Consider the following 26,418-nt stretch of genomic DNA (forward strand, 5'->3'; position numbering starts at 1 on the left):
ACAACAAAAAAAAGAGTAGCCTACGTGTGATAAGAAAAGCTTTATCAATATCACACTAATACATTTATTAATCTGTGTGAATAAATCATTTCTAAAGTAGATTTTGCATGCGGGTCGGGCAAATTAGAGACTTTATGGTGACCTGAGTTTGCAGCAGTACTTTTTATCTTCGCTGAGCAAACACTTTTGGCTTTACTATGCGTAAAGTAGTAAAAGCACCTGTCCGGCGGAAATGCGTGCAGGAGCGACCAGCTGTGTGGGAACTGGGAAGCGGCTGGGCTGCGGAAGTGTCAAAGGTCTGAACTGATCCTACCTGCAGCGACTGCTCCGGTTACACTGCAGGACACCACCGCGTCAGCAACAGCTGTCCTGCAGCCGCGCACTGGTTGCCAGACGGGAGAATTACGTCCCCAGTGAAAGGCTTCACGGAAGACGTGATTTTTTTTTTTTCCTAAATTGCTTGGATCTTGAGGAAATATTTGCTTTACAGTGCAAGGTAACCCGTTTCATGTCGTCTCTGCTGTCTTTTGTGAGCGTAAAAATTACTCTTGAAGCTCGGGAAATAAAAGTTTCTTGTCAGGCTGCAGTTTGCAAGGTTTTGCTTTGACTTGATGATTTAGGCCTACGTGTTTTTGCTACGTTATGTGTTCACCTTGTGAGTTTTCTTCTTGCTCCCCTCTCTGTTGAGGAATTTGGCACATTCCTGACTTTAAGATTGTGGCTATTTGGCTACTTTTCCTCTTTCTAATTTGCACTGTATTGAAAGTCTTGCTGTTTTTCTGTTCAGTAGCAGAACCCTTTTGCCTGACAGAAAAATGTAGCTATGAAACTTGTAAATGAAGCTTTGGATTTGTTTTCATTGGTGCTGAAAATAACAAGCTGCACTGCCTAGGAAATAAAAACGCAAAGAGGTGTTTTAATATGAGTGCCTTTGTTCTAATAATAAACACGGACCTGTAATTGAGCTCAGGTCAAATTTGGAATTGGTAGATTTATGGCTTCTCTGCAGAGTTTTTAAGCGTGTGTTTGTGTGTGTGTGTGTGTGAGCAAGCATGTGGGTGTTTGTGTTGTGAAGGTGCACCACATGCAGTGTTGAACTAATGTTTTACTACTCTATTTTGCTACATATTTACAATCAATGTACCTTTTTTATGAGAGGGAAAACTGTGCATGAGAATCAAGGCCAGGGTTTCTTCACCTGCCAGGTGAATATGTTTCTGGAGTCCACATGGCCATAATGTCCAGTGTGGACACTTTGCAACCTTCTCAATCCCCACTATGCCTCCTCCCATAGGGACAGTGTTTTATTTTTAGCTCATGTCTTCATGGCAGAAGGGCAAGATACTGTGATGCTGTGGATGCTCATACCTCACAATTTCTCTGCCGTTAATCCATGTTGCCCAAATCAGAAGTGTGGGACTACAGAGACAGACTGACCCGATGCAGATCTTAAGACACAGTGGAAGACACGGAGACATGGTGCTCATATTAGATCATGTTTGCTCTTATGTAACAGGACGACCTGTTGGGGAGCAGTGGATCATCAGGTGGTGTTTCTAATTTCTTAGAGTGAGTTTTTTGTGCATATTGCATTTATTATTATTATTATTATTATTATTATTATTATTATTATGCATTCTCCACTTACAACTTTGTCATCAAAAACATGGCAGATGGTATAAAATACTGATTTCTGTTTTCAACGTGCATAATTGAGATGATTTATCCGTGGTCTTCCCCTTTGTGAGTGTGTTTGTGCGTCTCGCATCACATGTTCTTGGACACAGAAGGTGTTGGTTTTGAGTTTCTTTCATCAAGTGAAACCCATGTGACTGCTTGGCCAGGCCACTGTATTTTCCAGTGTATTCAAAGGTGAAATAGGGTTAAGATAAGCAACCTTTTTCATATTTGTTCACTTCCCCTCTTCAGTGCAATTATGTTCGACATACAGTTGTGGTTTTTTTTCTCATGTGAATATTATTCGACAGAAGAAATTTTCTTTTGAGGACATTTAGTTTAACCACGTGGTTCAAACTTCAGCAGTTACTTTACGTATGTATGTGATTCTTTAAAGACTTGATTGGCGTTGACTTGGTGATAATAGCTCCCTCTGGTCAGGATAAGCTGGATGGAATATCCTCCATATCATTTCTACATGCAATCAACTCCAATTACTAAAAGGCGAGAGCAACAGCCAAATAGGTCAGTTTGATGCAGGAGAAATCAGTTTACTAAATTTGCATCCAAGACTATAGATTATTTAGTGATGTAACAATTATTTTCATTAAATATAATCTTAATACAATTAATCCATTATTGATGTCCGAAAGAAAATTGTGCAAATGTCCAAGCTTGACTAAGTCCAAGATGATGTGTTTTGATGTCTTGTCATTCCAAGACTTAAAGATATCCATTTTGATATGATATAAAACTGAGAAAAGCAGGAAATCTCCAAAGTTGAGAGACTGAGCAAAGCATTTTCTGAAATATTAGGATGAAATGTTATTATATCTGTAGGAGCCAAATGCTTGTTTTGCCAGAGCTTATTATTAATATTATTATCTTTATTTCAGTTTACACTACGTTTAAATCCTATTTGTTATCACTTCGGGCAATTGTTACATGGTTGTGGTTTAATGGTATTTAGGTCACCTGTTGGATGCCGGTTTGGGTGGATGACAGAGGAAAAAGGGTGAATTTGCTCGGACACTTTCTGTTGACTGTGTGGACTTGAAAACTGTTTGTTTATTAAACATCATGAACTTAATCTGAGTAGGGATTCTTCTAAGGAGCACGTCACAACAAAGAGCAACGTTTAACCTCTCAGGCTAAACTCATAGGGGGTTAATGCCGCTATAATATCAATCAATCAGTTCAACTAATCGATTAGTCACCTCATAGTTGCAGCTCTAAACTGCATAAACCCCCTGAAAGCTAAGAATCTGTTATATACATCATTGTATTATGTTGCCATTATCCAGGAGACCAACATTTGTGATGAAACATTTGATAAGAATTGATCAGAAAGCCTTGATCCTTTTCAATAAAAGTTTAAATACAGTACAGTATATGCATCAGTTGGTCTTTATGTCGCTGTTGGCCATTGCACCATCTAAATGCACTAAGGAGATTATGCTAGGTTTTAACAGCTCCTCGGTATGCAGCAAGGGGCATACCGCGAATGATGGCAGCTGTCTTCTTAGCACCCGCATAATGCATGTTGGGATATAGTGCAAACTAAGTCTACCATGCACACATCTTATAAAGACATGAAAATAAGACTCCAAGGGATTGACCCTTACTGATGCCCTGAACATACTGATCAATACACATGCAATGACATGGTAGGAAGTAGGAACAGGTGAAGAGGTCTGCTTTTAATATGGCTCCCTATAGAGTTTGGAATACAAGGTTAACTGGTGGGTGACAGGGTGTTGAAGCAAGCAGGGAGACAGCGAAGCACAGTGCTGTGATCTGACCCCGTGAGAAAAACAGAGTGGAACAGGAGCACGGCAAATGTCAAAGGACGTGTGGATAAAAAGCCCTTGTTTGCTCTGTAGATCTGTTGTTTACAACTTCACCACATTCCAGAAGTGGTGTTGCGTTGTGGGTGGACTGAGACAGTTGTCACAGCATTTTAAACTCTTAAGAGCACCAAAGTTAGGCCAACAAGTCATTCAAGTCACTAGACCCCTTGGTTAAAAACCCAGCTTGTGCAAGATAACATGGAAGTTTTGTCATCATTTAGAGGAAGTTTGTGCTCATCATCAAGTTCAACAAATTTTCCACAAGTCACATTAGGAAATGCTGAAATCCAGTGAAATAAACGTCCTTTTTTGCTGTATTTGAACTCTGGCTACCCTGGTGACAAAAGCCAAAAGCTAGTTGGGCTAGTTTCCGGAGGTGAATATTGGCATTGGCATTCCACGCCCGGCTAGTATAACGAGGAGGTGTCTACATTACATCGTCTATATCCTCAACCGGAATGTCGCAGGTCACATGGCCTTCCCTGACATGCAAGATGATATATATATTACTGTCGGGGAAGGCTTCTGAGATCTTAGATTCACTCCCTCTTCCTCAATTTGCCACCTGTCCTCAGAGCGACTCAAGGAGCGCGGTCATGAAATGATTCGATTGTCTTATGCTAGACTCTTAAAATCAAGTAGATCTTCCTACTAGATTTAGATTTTTTTATGTTACTTTGAATACTTATAAACCTTTTTTGAACACCTCTACTTCACGTACAGTGGCAGACGAGCAAACTTGCTACAATAGCCCAAAACGTTTCTATTTGGAGAAGCATGCTGCAGCTTCGCGAATGCTGCGTCTGAATTTGTATAATCTCCTCATCAGGTCATAGCTACACTGTCAACACTGTCTGACATTGAGCAAGTGTTGTTTCAAATCGCACACGGCTGCTGTGCCCAAGCTAGAAGTGTCAATAACTGATGTTAACTAGCTAGATAGCTAGCTAAGATCAGCCACTCTTGCTAGCTAGCAAGGTTATCTGTTTGTTAGCAGATGATGCTCAATTATCCCAATAATATTAATGGTGGCCTCCTATCAACACTACTGTAAAAAGTGTTTTAGTTATTACACATAGAAAAAAAACAAACGTACATATAACTATTGTTGAACAGAGTAACCTGTATTTGCGGCTGGTCCTCCAACTTTCAGTACCGATGAGTGCATCATCCTGTTACTTGTATTGTTTTTAATTGTAACATACTTTTCCTTTGGATTCCAAGTGTTTTGTTGATAATACTTCTATAATCTAACCAGACTTTTCATTTGAACTTTTATTAATGTATTAACTACACACAAAATCTATTTTAACTGATACTGAATATTGCACTCTTGCCTGTACTCTTGGCTCTTTCGTGAGAAGAAACGCACACTGATTAATGTGGCTACAAAACGCGGCGCCAAAACATATTATTTACCTAACTGACACGGGCATAAGGAAACAACCTCCACGGAGGAGGACTTATTTGAGATTGGCAAGATTTTAATTAACGGTTCTTAAAAGGCACCTTTGATGGCTTCTGCAGTAACGGCGTGATGTAATGCTATCAGGAAATGTTCCCCATAAACCTTGGAGAAAAGCCTCCATTCTAAGGTTGGGTATTTTAAGGTTGGCTCACGGTTGAGGGTAGCAGGGCCAATCGCTCCTAGAATGGAGGATTTGAAACGGGATGATGATGGGGGAAACTAGGGTTGGTAGGGAGCAGGTGTTGGTAGCCCAGTCTAATATTAATAATAATAAATCAAAAAGTTTTGGTAGAATAAAAGAAACACTGACCCATGGAGTGCTAAAGGAGAAAAGAGACCCTGTCTGTTGTTTGTGATTGATTGAGGATGGTGGTGTGATGAGTGATTGAGTTAAGATGAAATGAACTCTTGCGTTGTATAAAAAAGGGAATAAGAGACTCAAGTGTCATACAGTGAGGTGGTGTGGGGGTTGTAAAATAGCGGATAAGGGGTGCGGAGGCGGAAGCTTAGTGTGTTTGGGGCCCCTGTGTAAAATAGAAGGTAGTGGGGAGAGGAGTCAGCTCGGTAAGATAAGTTGGCATGCTGTCCTGTTTATCAGGGGGATGTGAGGCGCAGAGCGAAAGCTCAGCCAGGAAGGAATGAGCAGAGTCATCGGGCCTCTGTAACACGACGCTCCGTCTTGATTGCCCGGAGCAGCTGGGCAGCCACCATATCTGTGGAGCGTGCGCGTCTTCTCACATGTGCAAATGCATAATTTTCTGTTGGAGTGAGGCAGTTTGAGGAGGTTACATTAATGTGTTTGATCAGTGGCTATCACTGTGTCTATCTCTGGTTGCAATGTTGTTTTTATCATGTCTCTTCTCTTTGCACAGCCTGTTACCAGCTTGGTTTTCGGCGGTCTAAATAAGAGTAAATCTATGTATGGATTTTTCTGTAGCCTCTGTCACTTTAAATGACAAGACAATAAATTGATTAATTTCATTTTAACTGTCCAATACAATATATAGCAAGTGCTGACTTATTTATCCCAAATTGGATGGATTTGATAGTAACTTGTGACTGATCTGTGTTTCTGAGGGATTTTTGTTGGCATGACAGTGTCAAACTACTTTCCTTATCTCCATGTTAGCCTAAAGCCCACTTAGTTATGTTTGCTGTTTGTCTTCTACATATGTTTAAATGCTTATCAAAGCTAATTTGCAATTAATTTAACTTTTTAGCAATTTGCTAAATAATACTGATATGGTTTCTCCCTGGCAAATGTACCTCCCTCTCAACTTGCTTTAATCAACATGTGCACACAAAGTTTGTAGTTATTGATTAATGTAAATCCCCCTTCAGGTTAAGTGCTTCTGAAACTATACAATAGTAAATAGTGATAACATAAGAAGGGTTACTTTTCTTTTACATTGAGATCCATCGATTTAAAGTAAAATAGCTTAAATAAAAAGGCTAATTTACTCCCCTATTATGTCCATGTGAGCAGAAGCTTTTCCTAAACTGCTCCAGACGAAACTATACTGGTTGCTACGCACTTCAAAGGGTGTAAGCGAATGCCACTTGGACCTGGTATTGAGTGTCTGCTAAGCTAATAAGTAATCTGATGTACAGAAGTAATGTCATAGGCTCTTTAGAATAGTGGGAAAGTCCAAAATCTCTTCCCAAGTGCGTTCAGTCATTGTGTTACCATCCCGACACTTTGAAGTGCTTGTGGTGAAGTGAGGGGTCCAGGGTCAGAGATGTAGGGCAGAGGTTAAGGGGTATGGACAAAGATCAAAGACACACATGGAAACTTAACCTTGTAGTTCAGTGGTTCCCAACCCTTTTGACTTTTGAACCCTTTGAACGAAGGTGTACACATGTAAACCCATTATCAGACATGATTTGAGCATTTCTATCAAAGATTGCTTTATTTAAAGAATTGACACAAGAAAAGGCAACACTATTTCAGATATAAATATGACCCTGTCAGGTTTTGGGACCCATTTAGGAACAGCTGCTTTAGGCATTCACTTTTGCAACATGTGCTCATAGGGTTAGGGAATAATGGTTACAGCAGATAATTTACCAAGTTAATATACCAAACATGCTTCGCATGGTGGCTTAGGAGTTAAGGTGATCTTTGCTGCGTGTTAATCCCCATCTGTCCCCCTCCAATCATTTCATGTTATGTCTCTTATGGCATTTGTCTTAGTAAAAGCATACATTATAATTCCCCAAAAAATACATAAATAACACCAACAAACTTCCTTTTTTTTTTTTACATTTTGGGTTTTAAGGTTTGATCAAACAAAAGAGGCATAGCCCCGGCTTTGGTTTGATTTGTTTGTTTGCTGGTTTGTCTGTTTGTCAGAAAAAACACTGGCCTTATTTTGATGAAACTTGGTTAAAGGGTGAAGCATGAAGCAAGGAAAAGCTCAATCCTTTAGGAGCTCATCGGGAGGCGGATTCCTTTATTATTTCTACTAATAAAAAAGGACTTTGCAGAGATTGGCACTGAGTGCCATTCCAGTTTCCAAATGCAACAACAACCCTGCTATTGTTTTAATCTTTTAATTCTGCATGTTTTTGACATCTTGACAAAATGTCTTCTGGTGACACCTACTGTACTGGGACCAATCTCAGAAGAGACTGGTGTATTTTTTTGTGACACCACTTTAGGCACACAGTCATTCATGTTGCTGTGGTCTGAAAATGGCCCGTTATTTTTTTCTGTCAAGAAACTATACCAAAGTGTAGTTCAGATTAAAAATGAGAAGTGTGGCCCCGGCCGTGGCGCAACTGGCTGGGGCACCTGCACCGTACGCCGGTGACCCGGGTTCGATTCCCGACCCGTGGTGTTTTCCGGATCCCATCCCGACTCTCTCTCCCACTTTCCTTTCACTCTCCACTGTCCTATCCGATTTAAAGGCAAAAAGCCCCCAAACAAATATCTTAAAAAAAATAAATGAAAAGTGTAAAGCCTGCTGGGCTGATGGCGGAGGAAGTAGGAAATTGGGAAGACCACCTTTGCCCAAATTGGTATTGTTGTGATCCCACTGCATGATGTTATCTGGTTATTTATGGTGCTGGTGACTTACATTGGTTGATTACTGTATAAAAGGTTATTGCTGGTCAAAAACACAACAATACAATTCATACATATATATACATGTACATATTAAAAAAATTAATGAAATCAAATCTACATGTTTATGGTTGAGTTTAAGGTTATAGCTTGGTTTGTCTCGTCTTACAATACATCCCATCTCAAAATGTATTCTCTGTATCTATTTCTTGTTCTTCCTCCAGCTCCTTTTAGGGAAACCCCGGTGTGGTGGTGTCCCTTCGCGATGCGAAGATGGCGCCCCTGCTCCCTCCCCGAGGTGCCGATGCGTTCCGCCCCTTTACCCGGGAATTGCTGGCGGAGGCCGAGAGGCTCAAGGAGGAAAGACAAAAGGCCGATGTAGAGTGCCATGATGAGGAAGAGCCAACGGCCCCAAACGCTGATCTGGAGGCAGGCAAGAGTCTCCCCATGATCTTCGGAGACCCTCCATCAGAGCTGCTCAACACACCTCTGGAGGATTTGGACCCCTTCTACAAAGCACAAAACGCAGTCAGTCGGGGCACATCTGGGGCACACATAGGAATGAAACACACACTTAGTGTTTAATGAGCTTGACTCCGTCCCTACTTAACCTTGAGATACGACAGGATGTATTACTTAACATAAATTTTAGCTGCATAAAGTATCCCTTACGCAATGTACACCATTTCATCTGCGGTATGCAAATGTTACAGTTAAATGTTTCTAGAAGTATCATTACAAGATTGTCATCACTAAGTATTTAGCTAAATGTAGGAGGGACTTTGAGGCTCTGCATTTATACAGATATAATCTTTGTGTTTTTCAGACATTCATTGTGATCACCAAAGGAAACACAATCTACAGGTTCAATGCTGAGCTGGCTTGCTACATTCTGAGCCCCTTTAGTATTGTTAGAAGAGGAGCCATCAAAATTCTCATACATTCATATCCTTTGAACTATTGATGCTTGAGCTTTTTTATCATATAGTGTTTTTAGTGAAACATAATGTGATGTTTAGCCAAAAGTAAAGGGGGAAAAAGGCTGCTTTTATTCATAATGTCCATGTTTGTTTCCTTAACCCTGAATTAAATTATTTAGCATGTTCATCATGATTACGATTCTATCGAATTGTGCGTTCATGACGCTGAGCAACCCACCAGCATGGAGTAAAACTGTTGAGTGAGTACTTCATTACTGTATCATTCTTGTGTTATGTTAATACAATCTATACTAACATGTTTTCCTTCTTAGGTATGTTTTTACTGGAATCTATACCCTTGAGGCAACAATCAAAGTGTTGTCAAGAGGTTTCTGTGTTGGATCTTTTACATTCCTTAGAGATCCATGGAATTGGCTGGATTTCATGGTGATCAGCATGGCGTAAGTGTACTTGGTTTCTAACGGTGTAGTTGCTTTTGATATCAGAAAAATTGTCTCATTGCATATTCTTCTCGTTTGCATTAAATGAAACATAATTATTTCCTTGGGTTTCATTCTTTGTTTTATGTCTTTCCACAGATATGTCACTGAGTTTGTTGACCTCGGAAACGTGTCCGCCCTCAGGACATTTCGTGTACTTCGAGCCCTTAAAACAATTACTGTGATTCCTGGTATTTTCTAATATTCTATTTTTTACCTTACCCTTTACGTGTGATTCACTGTGACTGTGTAATAACACAAAGAAAACAGTACAGCATTTAATTTAGCTTCACATAAAATGTCATGTTTTCAAAGTTTTAATGAATTTCAATCCTAAATTGGATAAATTATAACGCCTTACTGTATCTAATAGTTTTTCTGATAATTTATTAATTGATTACCCTTCGTTGTTTCAGAGCTGTTTGACTTTTAAGTGCCAACCCCATGTTAATTGTATTTTGTCAGGTTTGAAAACCATTGTGGCCGCTTTGATCCAGTCAGTGAAGAAAATGGTGGATGTCATGATTCTGACAGTCTTTGCCCTTGCTGTTTTTGCCCTTGTTGGTCTTCAACTCTTTATGGGAAATCTGCGTCAGAAATGTGTGCGATGGCCCATCGAAACAAATGAAACTGCATATGATTTTTTTAATACCACTGCTCCATTTAATGACACGTTGTTCTTCAACAACACCATGGGCGTCAACAATACATCATATTCCAACAGCACCTTCAACTTTGATGAGTACATTGAAAACAGAGGTACGTTAAAGACATATTACTAGATGTCTCCTATTTAAGTTTAATGTGTCCTCACTTCTTCTTTTTCATTTATGCTTATAGAGAATCACTATTATTTGGAAGGCAGCCTAGATGCTATACTTTGTGGAAACAGCTCAGATGCTGGGTATGTATTAAACACACAGACACCTTGAACATTTGGTCTGGTAACGCTCACCTGAGTGTCTAAAAGATAGTACATCCAATGTCTCATCCAAACCTCTTTCCCTTGACCTTGATGGAAAACATCATGAGTTCAGGAAAGATTTCATTAGCTCTTGAGGACTAAAAGAAGATTGTTGTGTAATTTTAATTGGTCTATAATGTATAATTAAGCAGTTTTAAATATTGCTGCCATGTGGGATGGCATTTACTTTTTTCTTTTGATAAAGGGTGGTTCAGTGTACCCTATGTTAAAGGAGATAATAAAGCCGCTTTCCTTAACATGTAGAGTTTTAAACCAGCTCCTATCATGTCTTCCACTGAGATAAGTCTGGGACATTTAACTGGGTTAGGAACCCCCTAAGAAAAGAAAATGATTGGAATACAGCCATTTTAGTACACTGACTCTTCTTCTTTGTTGATAGAAAGTGCCCAGAAGGATACACATGCATGAAAGCTGGGAGGAACCCTAACTATGGCTACACCAGTTTTGACTCGTTTGGCTGGGCCTTCCTGGCCCTCTTCAGACTTATGACCCAGGACTACTGGGAGAACCTTTTCCAGCTGGTTGGCACTTCTTTCATATGTTGCAAACACATTGATGCTGTATAACTTATCATTTTTATGATACTTGTGTAATGAAAAGAAACGTGTCCTTAGTTCTCGTAGCTTCTTTTTTGCTCCAAACACAGATCCTGCGGGCAGCTGGTAAGACATACATGCTGTTCTTTGTGGTGATTATCTTTCTGGGCTCCTTCTACCTCATCAACCTCATCCTGGCCGTGGTAGCCATGGCTTATGAAGAACAGAATCAGGCAACTCAGCGAGAGGCCATCGAGAAAGAGGAAGAGTTCCAGCGGCTACTCGAGCAAATCAAGAATCAGGACGAGGTAACTTTTACAAGCAACAAGGGAAACGGCTAACCATATATTTAAATGAGCATACTGTGGGTGCTGCCATATGATAACTTAAAGCAAGCATTCAGAGAATATTGTTTTGTTCCTTCTAACAGAATTGAGTAAATACACAAGTGTGATAACATGTATAAGTGTTATATTATTGGTAGGGAAATCAAAGTAACACTGTATTCCTTTATTTATCTAGCAGGCTATGGGTCTAGGAAGCCAAGTCAGTTTAACCAGTAAGAAGTCGCTCAGTCATCACACCATGTCTGAGGTGGCAGATGACGAACAAAGCCTTGAACATGATGAAATTATCAAGGATTGTAATGGGAGAATTATTCCCCGTCTGTTGGTCAGAGCGCCCACCTTGGTCAAGGTAAATCACTCGCCCTTGTTTTAGTCATTTAAGGAACAAAATGTGGATAAAGATGTTTGTTTCGATTTTCAACCGACATCAACATTTTTCAGCATGCTTCAGAATATGAATTTGAAGAGAAGTCATTCGGCTCTGATCACAGCATGCTTCATCTGGAAGAGCCATGCCTGACACAGAGGTCTGCTAGCGCTCTGAGTGTGCTCACTGCAGCGGCTTTGGAAGGTACAGTGGCAATAAAGATTAAAGGGGACATATCATACTCATTTTCATGTTCATGTGTTCTGGGTTTCCTCTAGAACATGTTGACACTTTTAAATATAAAAAAAATACATTACTTTTCCAATATATATCAAACGCTTAGTTTTAGGGACTGACTTTTTAAGATTCCCTCCAAAAAAAGGCCAGTCTTTTTTCTGATTGGTTAGCGATAACATTTTTTAAAGGTCGTTTTTAATCCGTAACTGGGGATACTCAGATGGGTGGGAGCCACATTTGATTTGCCTGTTGAACCCAATGTTTTTTTCTGATCTACACAGCCTACTAAAAACTGACTTAACTTGATTATTTAACCGTGTGGGTATGAAGGCACCCTAGACATCCAAATGTATAAACACAAGCACTAAAAAAAGTGAGTTTTCATGATTACACCTTTTTAACACTGATAATGCAACAACAAATTGTCATAATAAACCCCTAGATGTAGGTTTTCTGTAAGCTTTGAATAAACCAAAACGACTAGTAGGACACAACAGTAAGGCATTGACGGGATGCTAGCATACAGTATAGATGTGTCAAGTTCCTCCGGGAATGAAGGAATACATAAGGGTTAGTGTCCGGTTCTTAGAGGTGATGCTGTAATGTGAGCTCTATTCGCTGAGATTATCAAACAGTTGTTAACATTGTGTACTATCTTTACCCAAGGCAAATACAGTAGCATTGTTAAAGCTTGCCATAATCACATTGTGTGCTGACGAAATCCCTGTCAACATTCGGTGTCACGCCCTCATGGTGTTAAGCTTTGGCTATTTTAGTCAGACTGTAACTTGGCACAGACATGAATTTCAATACCACTATAAAATAAACTGTAAAATGACTGTAGACTACCTAATTTTTCTTTCTTTGTCTAGAGTTGGAGGAGGCTCAGAGGCCGTGCCCACCTGGATGGTACAGATTTGCAGACACTTTCCTGAAGTGGGACTGCTCCCCGCAATGGGTGCTCATGAAAAAGTGGGTTCTCTTTGTGGTGATGGACCCTTTTGTTGACTTGGGCATTACCATCTGCATTGTTCTCAATACCCTCTTCATGGCCATGGAGCACTACCCCATGACCCCACAGTTTGACCACATGCTCTCAGTGGGGAATCTGGTGAATTTCTTCCTCATTACATTTCATCCCAAACGTATTCATACATCTCAGCCTTGATTTAAACAAACTCTATGCCCCAATAGGTTTTCACTGGGATCTTCACAGCAGAGATGTTCTTCAAGCTCATCGCCATGGATCCTTACTACTACTTTCAAGTTGGCTGGAATATTTTTGACAGCATCATCGTCACTCTCAGTCTGGTGGAGTTGGGGCTGGCGAATGTCCAAGGGCTGTCTGTCCTCAGGTCCTTCCGTCTGGTGAAAAACAACAACTATGTTGATATGCACATTATTAATGAAAAATATTCAGAATCTGATGGGGATAATGAAAACTATCAGATTCAGATGAAAACTTTGTTTGGATTTTCCCAATTATGTAGCATTTTCCGATTAAGACAAAATGTACAAATTTACACAATTATTGAATCCATTCGTATCCATTTACCACAATGACAATACTTCCTCCATTTTTATTCACTGTCTTTTCTTGTGTCTGTCCTGTGTTTGAGATAGCTTCGTGTCTTTAAACTAGCAAAGTCCTGGCCCACCCTCAACATGCTGATCAAGATTATCGGTAACTCAGTGGGAGCTTTAGGAAACCTGACATTGGTGCTGGCCATCATCGTCTTCATCTTTGCTGTGGTGGGTATGCAGCTCTTTGGCAAGAACTACAAGGAATGTGTGTGCAAGATCTCCACAGAGTGCGAGCTGCCGCGGTGGCACATGAACGACTTCTTCCACTCGTTTCTCATCGTGTTCCGCATCCTGTGCGGGGAGTGGATCGAGACCATGTGGGACTGCATGGAGGTGGCCGGAACTGGAATGTGTTTAGTCGTCTTCATGATGGTCATGGTCATTGGAAATCTAGTGGTGAGTGTAACAATTATTCTTTCCCTGCTGATTCCTACCTTGAATCTGAGGGAGACATTTTTAATAAAATACCCCTTTATGCTGATTGGTTTAAAAGGAAACAAAGAAGACCGTTAATCAGCTCCACAACATTAAGATTCAAAACAAAAATGTTTCTCATTATGACTGGGTTTTCAGTGTCTCTATAGTCGGTGCTTACATAAGCATGCATTGAATCTAAGGATGATCATTCCCTAACTCACACATGCTGCCACTCAACTTGCAACTTGTACTACTGTGAAGCTGTAAAGCTGACAAACTATTTTGTAAAATCTTTCTAAATCTAACAGTTATCTTAATATAATGCTAGGAGATTGCCTTCATATCTCGGCAATCTATTGTTAACCCTAAGCAGAGCGAGGCCAAGGATAGACAGACACAGCTGGGGAAGCACATTGTATCCACAAGGGGGCCTTGTAGTATCTGAAAAATTAAAATATACTGTATTCACAGATTCTAATATTCAGACATCCCAATGCATTATTTCACACACTGCCTTGGTGAATTTGTGGATGCTTTAAGAAGAATCCTGAAAGTCTGGAGCATGGAAATACTCTCAGGCATGATTTCAACATCGTATTTAATAACCAGAACTGAAACCATTTCCTGTTAGGTTATTCATAGTAATAGAAAGGAAGTGGCACATCGTCACTCTGTCAAAAGTATTGCAATGGCCACACTGTGCCAAGATTTTCAAAGCTTTTTTGTGATGCACAATATCTGCACTGACGTAAAGACAAACTTCTTCAAGGGAGAGGGGGCTTTCTATTTGAATCAAATGACTCGATCCACCAAACAGTGGCTTTGACCTTGAGTATGTGCTAAGATCCGGCTCAAGGAAGCATGCTGCCACTGAAGGGAACAAACATAGACAGCTGAGCGAGCAGAGCTCATGTGGCAGGGGGACTTGGTGTTAAGGAAAACTGATTTGATAGACGATTTAAAGCGTAAATGATGAAGAGGTAATACTATTAGGCCATCAGCACAATTGCGTATGGAGTGGATATTACTGAATATGTTTTCTATTTATGTTTAAAATACTCTTGAATTCCCACTGTCTAATCTGCGTTCTTTATTGACTGTTTGCAGTTTCTGATGCATTTTAAAACATGAATGAATTGAACGATACTGTCGCGTAAATGCAAAGCTACATCCGGCAGCCAGTTAGCTTAGCTGAGTACAGATTAAACAAACAAGATAGTTATTATGTAAATGAAAGGCTCTTGTAGGCAGATTTATATTTACATTTGGACAGGCTAGCCGTTTCATCCTGTTTCTAGCTCTAATGCTAAGATGAACAAAGCATTATAAAGCCATCCGGCTCCTGGCAGTAGTTTAAGTTTTAACTGATAGTTCCTCTCTTCTGCCTTTCGGCGAGAAAGTTATTGTATTTCCCTAAATGTCAAACTATTATTTTTATATTAAGACTAAACTTTTCAAGAGGGGTAAACTAAACTTTATTATGAAATTGTTTTAGACTTTTCACTTATCCTGGAAAGCTCTGTCAAATGTTTCCATCTTAAATCATCATGATGTATCCACTCCTATGTCGGGCTTATGTTTTGAGCAGCTCCTCCTTTCCACTCTTTACTGATTCACAGCTCCCTCACTGGAATGATTGGGATCAGCCTGCCATGTAATCGTGATCTCCTGCTAAACCTGGGAAATAGGAACCGAGAAATTGACTAACAGGTTTAGTCACTAAAGATAGCTGCGTCTGCAACAGGAGGCAGATGACATAATATTCCTTATTGTGCCATCACAGAAACAATTTGATATACATGAATTTGATGTAGCCCAAACTTTTCTTTTCTCCATTTCATTTCATATCAAAGAGAACATTTACAGACATAATTTTTAAATGTATCCAGAAAATCATTACCAAATAATCTATAATGAAGTTTAATAATTGAAGCCGTAGCAGGCATACTTTGACTCGGCAATTATACAATTCTCCAGTTAGGTTTCACTCAAAATAATTATTTAATTCTCATCTGTTAATCATAGGTATACATTGAAAAATGTTTAGATATTTCCTATAGTGTAGCTTCATACAGATAGTGTGCATCATTTGCTGTGCAATCCTTTTGTTTTTCACATAAAGGTACACAAATAAATTGATGATGTTGTGTTATTTTAAAATGATGGAAAGTGCAGTTATACATTTTTATATAGTGTGTATTTATCATTACCTTCATTTATCTTTCTTCAGGTGCTGAACCTCTTCCTGGCCTTACTACTCAGCTCATTCAGCGGAGACAATCTCTCAACAGAGGAAGACGGAGAGATGAACAATCTTCAGATTGCCATCGGCAGGATCACACGAGGCATTGACTGGTTCAAAGCATTCCTCATTCGATCCATCCTGGAGATTATCAACAAAAAGCCCAAGGAGACTGAGGAAAGTCAGATGGATGACGAGGACACTAAAACTGAAGGAATTGAAATGAACCACCTAGACTCAAGTCAAAATTTCAAAATGGCTGATGGGATGCCTAATTGTTTGCTTGAGTGCGGGCCTTCTGAATTAATTGTGGATGAAGATTTCAGTCTAAATGTGCCAATTGCTCAGGGGGAGTCCGACTTTGAAAACATGGATCAGGATGATACTGATGATGTTGATGATACTGATGATGTTGATGATGCTGATGATGTTGAGGATGCTGATGACTCAGAGTGTTCAGATGAGGAACATAATCCACCTTATTCGGTAAGTACCATAACTTTAGCCATTAACACAAACAAATACAAAAATCACATCCAAAATGTCCCATTCTGCCTCTAAAACACATCCCAAAGCATGCATTAGTTATGTGTAAGGTGCAATGACGCATGTAGCCTAAGTATTCATCCATTAACATGGTTCTTATTTTAAATGTGAGTGACCAGAAGTTTTTATACATTATTGGATGTAATTAGTTAATTGCCGGGCATTTGATATTTTTGCCTTTCAAAGCACTACATGTGTGCGGGGTCTTCTGAGATTCTTTCAACTTCTGAATGCACCGCCCTAATTGACATTCAATTGATACAGAATTGCAGCAGTAGAACAGTATTGAATGGTTTTCAGTGGTAGTTTGACTGGAATGGTTGGTTGTTGTTAGTTGTTATGGTGAAAACAATGTGGCTTTTAAAAGTGGTTGTTGCTGGCCAAAAATGGATGTCTTGCTAGTTAGCTAGTTCTTCTTGGGAGTGACGCGAAGAGCAGTAGACGCACTGTTAAACCCAGAGCTGTCACCCTCCGCTATTCACCTTGTTTTCTTTAACAAGTGTAGCATTTTGAGCAAGTTTGACTTAATGAGCTTGTACAGCAAGCTGTCTTGCAAATTTAGCTAGCTAACATAGCTAGCTATCTTGGTAATTCCACCATGCTTTAATGGTTACAGAAAAGGAACCAAAGAAAGCTGTTATTCATCCAGCTATAGCATTGTGCCTTCCTTCTTCAAATCGAACAACTGTGGATCAACCTCTAAATCGTAACATTATAAGAGTTTACTGTGGCTCTGTATGCTTACGCTACTAATCCACTGCTCTTTATAGTTGTCAAAGCAAAACTTCACCTCAGTGAGTACACAATTTGCTGCAAGCAAATGTATATAAATAAGTTTGCCCATTGCTATTTAGGCCGCCGCTGTGCCCATCCTAATCTGTTGAATTAAATAGCAATGTCCATTCTAGACTTCTTCATTTTCCAACCCTCTAACAGGGATCAGGCATGGTCAAATTACATTTCCGCTTAACAAAATGTAAAAAACACTTGATGCCAAGATGATGTACTTAATATACAATATCAGTCAGGCAAACTCAGTAGCATCTTTCTAGTATATTTTTTATAAATAATGTTATGTGTTATCAGAACAAGCACCTCTGCTCAGTCCAAGTTGAACAAAGAAGGTATAAACAGACGTCATAAGTTGTAGCACCTATGTAGCAGGTTTACCCTCACCTAGATATAAATTAGATACGTACACACAAAGCAAAACAAATGTTAACAAACAAATACACCTTGACAACTTGTTTGTTTTTTGGTTTACTAAATGTAATTCTCTACTCCTGTGCTATTTCAGGAAAAATTAAAAGATGAACATTGTTTGCTGAGAAATGTCAAAGTGAGTAACTCGGAAAAATCTCACATGAACATGTCAAAACTTGCTATGGGCAAATAGCAAATGTGTGTGAGGGGGGGGGGGATCAATAATGTTTATTTTGCATGGTTGCTTTGTAACTGAGCTTTAATTGTAATTCTTGACTAGCTGATGGGTGCTTTGAATGATGGGGATTCCTCAGTGTGTAGCACAGTGGACTATCAACCACCTGAGCCTGAACCAGAAGAAGTGGAAGAGGAAGAACCTGACCCCATAGAGCCAGAAGCCTGCTTCACTGACAGTATGAACAATCATTGTGAAACAGGATAATTTAAACACATATTTTTAAATGATCTTCAATGTACCTGTGTTGCTCCTTTCCACTCAGACTGTGTTAAGCGCTGGCCATGCCTGACTGTGGACATAACCCAGGGTAGAGGCAAAAAATGGTGGAATCTCAGGAGGGCTTGCTTCACTATTGTGGAGCATGACTGGTTTGAAACCTTTATAATCTTCATGATCCTCTTGAGCAGCGGGGCTTTGGTGAGTGCCTTTTTAAAAAGGTTTTTATCGTAATGTTAGTTACTGTTTTACTGTTAGAACACGCATCTCATGTTGTCTTTTTGCAGGCCTTTGAAGACATATACATAGAAAGACGCCGCACCATCAAAATTATTCTGGAGTACGCTGACAAAGTTTTCACCTACGTATTCATCATCGAGATGCTCCTAAAATGGGTTGCATATGGCTTCAAGACCTACTTCACCAACGCCTGGTGTTGGTTAGACTTTTTCATTGTAGATGTAAGTTTTGGAACCCTTTTTTTTAAAAAACCTCATCTGTATGTACTTCACGGAACATGTGTACACACATGTTTGATATCAGTCTGTGGTAACCCTTGAATAGGAAATGTTTTGATTCTGCCACAGATTTCCCTGATTAGTTTAGCTGCCAACTGGATGGGATTCTCTGACCTTGGACCAATCAAATCCCTCCGGACCCTCAGGGCGCTAAGGCCTCTTCGAGCGCTGTCAAGATTTGAAGGCATGAGGGTACGTTTGTGGCTATGCATCCATGTTTGATAGATGTTGATCGCTAACCAGAGGTGGAAAATAAATCATTATCAAAAAAATGCCCCAAGCTTCCCAAGAGTCCTTGAAAACATAAAAAAGTTTGTGAATTTGAGATGAAAAAAAACAAGGCCTTGACATAGGTCACCACATATTTTGCTAGAATAGAAATTTGGAATTCTTTTGTTCTCTTTGTTTTATTTACAGTTGCATCATTGTTTATTGTGCCACTTACCTAAAAAATATGACTGCAATTAACCTTGATCAATTTACCAGTAAATGTTGCCGCTGGTGCTTTTACTTAATATAAAATACATGACATTTACTTGTAATATGTAGTGTTTTTGCCTTGTTTTGCATACCGTACTCATAGGACTGACTTCCCTCTACAATGTGTGTGTTAAATGCATGCTTACACCGTGGATGCTTTACCAGATCTAACTGAGGTAAGGGTATGGATAGAACTTTATAGCAATAACAAGTTGTTTCTCATTCTAACAAACTGAATGAATATTTCTAAACATTTCTGTATAAGCCCTTTATTCTAATGAAATATTCTGTTATGCAGGTGGTGGTGAACGCTCTCGTTGGAGCAATTCCCTCCATTTTCAACGTACTGCTGGTGTGTCTGATCTTCTGGCTCATATTCAGCATCATGGGAGTTAACCTGTTTGCTGGGAAGTTCTACCGCTGCATTAACACCACCACGGCTGAACTTTTCCCCATGTCGGAGGTCAATAACAAGAGCGAATGCATGCTCCTCAAAGAGGCAACGCAAGAGGCCCGCTGGGTCAATGTCAAGGTCAACTATGACAATGTGGGACAAGGCTACCTGTCACTGCTTCAAGTGGTGAGGAATGAAGTTTCCGTTTTAATGGAATTAGTATTGTTGTAAAACTTTTGAATAACAGGTTTTAAAACAATCCTCTGTTTTTTTCAGTCAACTTTTAAAGGCTGGATGGACATCATGTATGCTGCTGTTGACTCAAGAGAGGTAGTTATTATTTACTGTAATATATTTACCATTAAATATGTGAACCTGTGTTCAGTAAAGCTGAATGATATGCGGAATACAACTAACTTTCTTTATTGATGATGATTGTTACATTTATAAGATAAGATGGACCTTTTAATAATCCCTGTTGGGAAATTCATGTGTCAAGAATAAGAAGCACAGATATTACACATGGAATATACACAGAAATTAAAAGAATGAAAGTCAAATAAAAAATATGAAAGTCAAATAAAAAGATCAGCTTTTTACTGATACCATCTCACTCAAAAGTTTAAAATTAATGATATAATGTGCAGCCCTCGCGTGCAGAAGACCCTTCATTTATTCCATGTTTTATATGTTTATGTTTACTTTTGGTAAATTACAAAATCCCATATAAGTATTGTAAAATGTATACTCATGACCTTTTCATTAGATATATGGCTAGAAATAAAATCATTAAGAAATCGGAGTCAAGAATTCAGAAATGCTCCTTCCTTTTCCAACACCCCTACACTTTGAGATAATTGAATATATATGTAATATATACAGTAAGTGACAGATGGTGATGGTGCAGTCTTGGATCAACAAGTGCCCTTCCTGACCAGTATCGTATTCCTGTTTAACCTGTTATCCTGTATCTTCCCCACTCACGAGCATCTACTTAATAATTTAATAACAGGGAAAGGACTGCTTTCTATTGAACATGTTTTATTCATTCATTTAAATATGTTCTTCCTTTTTAGGTAGAGGATCAGCCTTCTTATGAGATCAACCTCTACATGTACATTTATTTTGTCATCTTCATCATCTTTGGCTCTTTCTTCACACTCAACCTCTTTATTGGTGTCATTATTGACAATTTCAACCAGCAAAAGAAAAAGATAAGTATCAAATGTCTTTAGAAGAAGTAGTTTGTAACAATTAAAAAGTGAATATGTATTTCTTTTTTTTGTGAACAACTGTTTTATTGAAATTATAATTTCACATGACAAGATTGAATAATACAAACATTTTTAACATACCCCTCCCTCCCTTCCCCTGGTGGCATCCCCCCTCACTCCCCCCTCCCCTCTCGGTCTAGTGTCTTACAATTCTTCTGGGTGCCTTTTTATTCTGAGCTGAGCAGGCTCGCTATAGCCGAAGCGGCTCTCTTCCATGAGTCCAGTGTAGAACTTTTGGCTTTGTTCACCCGTGCTGTAGACAGTTCTAGCATGACCAAATCCTGAAAGTATTCCAGCCATTTTCTAGCATACAGTTTGTGAGGGGGTAACCAGCGTTGTACTATCAGTTTTTTGGCAGCCGTCAAGCCAGCCAACCAAACCTTGCGTTGTTTCTCATTCAGCCCCAACTGTGAATCGTCATTGAGCAGGAGGAGAGTCGGCTCCAGAGGTACAGGTTTGTCAATCATATTAGATAAAGTCACTGTTACCTTCCTCCAAAAGCCATAAACCTCTGGGCAGTCCCATACCATATGCTTAAATGTTCCCGGTGTGTTCAAGGAGCACAAGTCACTGTTCGGGTTGGTTGACAGCTTCATATGAAATCTCAAACGTGAATATGTATTTCAATGTAAACTTGTTGGCTATTTAAACACCAATAATGATGTTTGAATTTATGTCTGCACTTTGGAGATAAAGACATCTTTATGACTGAGGAGCAAAAAAAGTACTATGAGGCCATGAAGAAACTTGGTTCCAAGAAACCGCAGAAGCCAATTCCACGTCCAACGGTACGTCATTCATTAATAACTGATAGCAATATTAAAAAAAAATGTTTGCCCACATTTTTCACAACTTGAATGAAAGATATATTTATATGCAAAAGCTGCCTTAATTCTCTTAAATGTTTCCCACAAATGTATTAAAAAGCTACTGATTTAGCAAAATGATTATTACAAAGGTGTTCCTTGGGTTGGTCACAATAAATCAAAAGTGTGTAGTAGAAGTTCCTTATCTGGTTTATTCGACTGCATAATCATCTAAGATCAGCCACAGGGACAGTTGCACAAACGTTTAGAAACTGTCTAAGGGAAGCTCATCTGCATGTTTGTTGTGCTCTGCATGGTTTTAATCTGACTTCAGCTAGGCATGTGTGGCATGACATCTTCACCTGTGACCTATGTGTTGACCCTTTTAGACTGCACACTGCTGGGGTGAACAGGCCAATTGACCCTATTGGAGTTGTTTCTGTTACTTGCCTTCTCTTTGCCCTGCAGAACCCAATCCAGGGATTTGTGTTTGACTTCATAAGCCAGCAATTCTTTGACATCTTCATCATGGTGCTCATCTGCCTCAACATGGTGACAATGATGGTGGAGACGGACAACCAGAGCGCAGAGAAGGAAGATTTCCTTTTTAAAGTGAATGTGGCTTTCATTGTCGTGTTTACTGGAGAGTGTTCGTTGAAGCTCATTGCCCTGCGACAATACTTTTTCACAAACGGATGGAACGTTTTTGACTTTGTTGTGGTCATATTGTCAATAGCTGGTAGGTGAATTGAACTTCTTAGAAACCAAAAATTGCTACTGTGTTCAAACAGACAAGGTGTTCATATATCGTCTCCTTTTATTTCAGGTACAATGCTCTCAGACATAATTGAGAAGTATTTTGTGTCTCCAACTCTGTTCAGAGTCATCAGACTGGCCAGAATAGGCAGGATTCTGCGTCTTATCAAAGGAGCCAAGGGCATACGGACGCTTCTCTTCGCTCTTATGATGTCACTTCCTGCCCTTTTCAACATTGGCCTCCTACTCTTCCTCATTATGTTCATCTTCTCCATATTTGGCATGTCAAACTTTGCCTATGTCAAAAAGGAGGCTGGAATTGATGATATATTTAATTTTGAGACGTTTGGTGGCAGCATTATCTGCTTGTTTGAGATCACCACGTCCGCCGGCTGGGATGCACTTTTACTTCCAATGCTGGATAAGGAGTTCCCAGATTGCGATCCAGATTTTGAGAATCCAGGCACGGATGTAAAGGGTAACTGCGGTAATCCGCTCATGAGCATGACATTCTTCTGCAGCTACATCATCATCTCATTCTTAGTGGTGGTCAACATGTATATCGCAATCATCTTGGAGAACTTCAACGTTGCGCAGGAGGAGAGTGGAGATGCACTCTGTGAGGACGATTTTGAGATGTTCAATGAGACTTGGGAGAAGTTTGACTTAGAGGGAACTCAGTTCATTGAGTATAGCCAGCTCTCAGATTTTTGTGATACCTTGCAGCTGCCGCTGAGGGTTGCCAAACCCAACCGGATTCCCTTGATGGAAATGGACCTGCCCTTGGTCATCGGGGACAGGATCCACTGCCTGGATGTCCTGATGGCCGTCACACAGATGGTCTTGGGAGATACGCTGGAAATGGCGGCGATGCGGGAAAGCATTGAGGCCAAGTTCATCCTCAGCAACCCAACCTCAGACTCATTCGCGCCGATCACCACAACGGTGCGCCACAAAGAAGAGGAGATGGCCGTTGTGGTCATTCAGAGGGCTTACCGCAAACACCTGCTGAAACGCTGCATGCGCCACGCCGCTTTTATGCAACGATGTAAGAGGGTGGGTCAAAAGGACGAAGGTGCCGATCCTCCGGAGAAAGAGGGAATGCTGGCACGAAGGATGGCGGTGCTCTATGGTAGCAACTTGGACCTTGCAGAGGAGATGGAGCAGGCTGATCTAGAAACTCTAGCAAACCAACAGCCTCCTTATCCCACGACACTGTCAGATGACACAGAGTCCGAAAGTGACCCAGAACCCCCCGAGCCAAATGTAATGGTTGTACCTGTAGAAATTACTAATGAAGTTTTATTACATTCTGCCCCTGACCCATACCTCTTTTACCTACATGCAAATCTGAGAGAGACAATTGTATGACAGAAGACAACTTATAATGTCCTCCTCCTGTTTTTCAGCAACCAAGGAAGTTGTGTCACTTGTTGAATTTTCCACATTAAATGTTACACAGCTCTAATTCATGTTTAAACAGCCATTAGCATTTCATAATTGGAACCAACCAAAAATCCCCATAATCAGATGTCTTTTGGGGTAAAAATGAAACTGGAGTACATTGATTTCTTTAATAATAACAATTAAATTATCAGCAAATAACCACAACCCATTTGTGCCCAAAAACCATTTAGTATGATTGAGAAACAATGTAAACATTTGTCTTGATTCCTCTTAAAAGCTTTACAATACAATGCAGGACATGTTGGACAGTTCATGAAAAATCCCAATGTAGAGTCCAATCTTAAAAAAAAATTGAAAAAAGCTCACCTTAGACTAGTATAACAATAAAAGCTTACTTTTTAGCCAACAATTTGATGTTCTCTTTCAGGAATACAAAAATGTCAGTTATCTGCTAAATCAGAACAATACCAACTTATTAATTAAACTACTCAAATATCCAAATCAACATAACTTTTTATTGTTAAATGATGATTTATTTGGCATTAAAAACAGACTCAACATTATTGTCAATATTGTAAAATATAACGTGTGGGCCCCCATGTAGCATACAAAGCCAGACAGGGCTATGTTTTCCTCGGTCTGCATATAAGAGAATCATAACCCTATTTGAGTCATTTGTTCTATAAATAGTCTTTTGAATGCACGCTATGGTTTGAACTTTTATTCAGGCTAGCAATAACAGTTTTTTGTTATGGTTATACTGTATGTCTAGCGCAAAAAAATAAAAATAATAATCAATGTGCCCAGTTTCTAACGAAAGAGTAACTTGAACAACACAACATTTTTTTTAAATCGGCCATAACTGAAAAATAAATTAGAATGATCAGCACTCAAATACTACAATCTTTTGTTTAAAAAAAAATCAAGCAAAATGTACTGCTTAATTTATGTGACTTTTTATGTGGGATCTCAACAATGTTATAGTCCGACGTGCTTATTCTTTCAATTAAACATTAGATGAATTTCTACCATGGAGATAGTTTTGTACATACATTTGAAAGATAAGGCTTATCTTGATCACATTTATCCCAGTTATACTTTATAAGTTAACAACAACCGGGCCGGCTAATGCGTTTACCATGTGAAGGCCCAGTTTATATTGCACTATTTATATCCCTTCCAGGTCAAGTTAGAGCAGTTAAGGACCTTCATGTTTTCTAAGATAATTTCCTCCCTGATATATGCATGTCTTATCAACGTTTCTCTATTATTTTGTTGTTCCCCTCCGATAGACCATAAACAGTAAAACAAGCCTTCATGTTTTCTGTTTAGGTATTTAGAATAATACACTTTGACAGTTGACGCAATTGTGTTTACATGAACTGCTTCCTGTTCATTTAAGCTATTAATTCTAGCAACAATATACATTTTAGATTAAGGTTTGCCTCAGGTTGGATGAAGTTAGACCTGATGTTAAATTATTTTATGAAACACAGCTGCGTGTTGGTTTAGTTGAATACACAACTCTGAAGTTATTACCCATCATACCAATTTACATATTTACCCAAGAAATCTGGACAATATGTTCTTTTAGTGTGGCCCAGCGTAGAAAGAATGCTTCACCTGCTGTTGTGTAAGTCTTAACTTAATCTAAAACGTCTTACTCTGAATATACATGATCAACAAAAGCACTTTTACAGTTTTCTAGTTGTTTTTTTTTTACAATAGACTTTAGCAGGTTGTCTCTACTCTTGTTTATGTTTTCAGCACTGTCTTAACATCAATCCTGGGGGGATTAAAAAATGAATAATCATGAAGTCACCTTTTTCCTCCTCTGATGGTACAGTACAATTCACAACACAGTATCCTCCTTTTGTTTACACTTCTAATGGAGGCAGAGCTTTACTGTTACACCCACAGTCAGTGTTGCCTGTATATAATTTTTTCCTTTCTTTATTGTATATTTATATCATTTTGTTATTGTAAAAAATGTTACTATAATGTGAGAATAAAATACTTCTTGTAGGGTAAAGTGGGCTGTGAGTTTGTTGTCACTAGCAGTATTTTGTGGAACTACTCTGAGGCCCTCTGGTGGTTCGCATCGATAACTGTTAAACTCCTTTTTTTTTTTATCTCTAAACTTTTAGAGTAGATTTGTGGATTCATCGATTTGAACAGTGTTTTTTTGTGAGGAATCGCAAGCAGAAAGTTCAGGTATAGTTCAGAGGTGGAAGAAGTACTTATATCTTGTTCTTTAGTAAAAGTAGAAGTACCAGAGTGTAGGGATACTCTGTTACAAGTAAAAGTCCAAAAGTATTAGCATCAAAATAAACTTAAAGTACCAAAAATTACGCACTATGCTAATTGGTCCATTTCAGAATAA

At 39.2% G+C, this 26,418-nt stretch overlaps 1 protein-coding gene across 2 annotated transcripts; it reads left to right on the forward strand.

Annotated features, from left to right (window-relative positions):
- The first annotated feature begins 396 nt into the window (after nt 1-396).
- scn4aa (sodium channel, voltage-gated, type IV, alpha, a) lies at nt 397-26,036 on the forward strand. 2 transcript variants are annotated; one of them, XM_063893204.1, is made up of 27 exons: nt 397-496; nt 8,287-8,590; nt 8,889-9,007; nt 9,153-9,242; nt 9,315-9,443; nt 9,582-9,673; nt 9,948-10,241; nt 10,323-10,386; nt 10,847-10,988; nt 11,114-11,311; nt 11,526-11,699; nt 11,792-11,921; nt 12,827-13,065; nt 13,149-13,322; nt 13,578-13,934; nt 16,186-16,683; nt 18,041-18,082; nt 18,227-18,359; nt 18,447-18,601; nt 18,688-18,861; nt 18,988-19,110; nt 19,697-19,978; nt 20,069-20,122; nt 20,869-21,006; nt 21,750-21,854; nt 22,341-22,611; nt 22,699-26,036. In XM_063893204.1, exons 2-27 carry the CDS (start codon nt 8,336-8,338, stop codon nt 23,997-23,999), a joined length of 5,733 nt encoding a protein of 1,910 aa, XP_063749274.1. In that variant the 5' UTR covers nt 397-496; nt 8,287-8,335; the 3' UTR covers nt 24,000-26,036. The 2 variants fall into 2 exon arrangements, with proteins under 2 accessions (XP_063749274.1, XP_063749273.1); XM_063893203.1 differs by lacking the exons at nt 397-496; nt 8,287-8,590; nt 8,889-9,007; ... (3 more) ...; nt 9,948-10,241; nt 10,323-10,386 and having other exon boundaries at nt 10,827-10,988; nt 11,091-11,311.
- Nucleotides 26,037-26,418: the final 382 nt, after the last annotated feature.

Source organism: Eleginops maclovinus, chromosome 10, assembly GCF_036324505.1.
Source record: "Eleginops maclovinus isolate JMC-PN-2008 ecotype Puerto Natales chromosome 10, JC_Emac_rtc_rv5, whole genome shotgun sequence".
Lineage (NCBI taxonomy): Eukaryota > Metazoa > Chordata > Actinopteri > Perciformes > Eleginopidae > Eleginops > Eleginops maclovinus.

Bases quoted from the DNA above. Each gene is read 5' to 3' on its own strand.
- scn4aa (XM_063893204.1), top strand. From the start codon at position 8,336: ATGGCGCCCCTGCTCCCTCCCCGAGGTGCCGATGCGTTCCGCCCCTTT. The intron at 11,700-11,791 runs GTAAATCACTCG...AACATTTTTCAG, and splicing joins GAGCGCCCACCTTGGTCAAG to CATGCTTCAGAATATGAATT. The intron at 19,979-20,068 runs GTGAGGAATGAA...TGTTTTTTTCAG, and splicing joins ACCTGTCACTGCTTCAAGTG to TCAACTTTTAAAGGCTGGAT.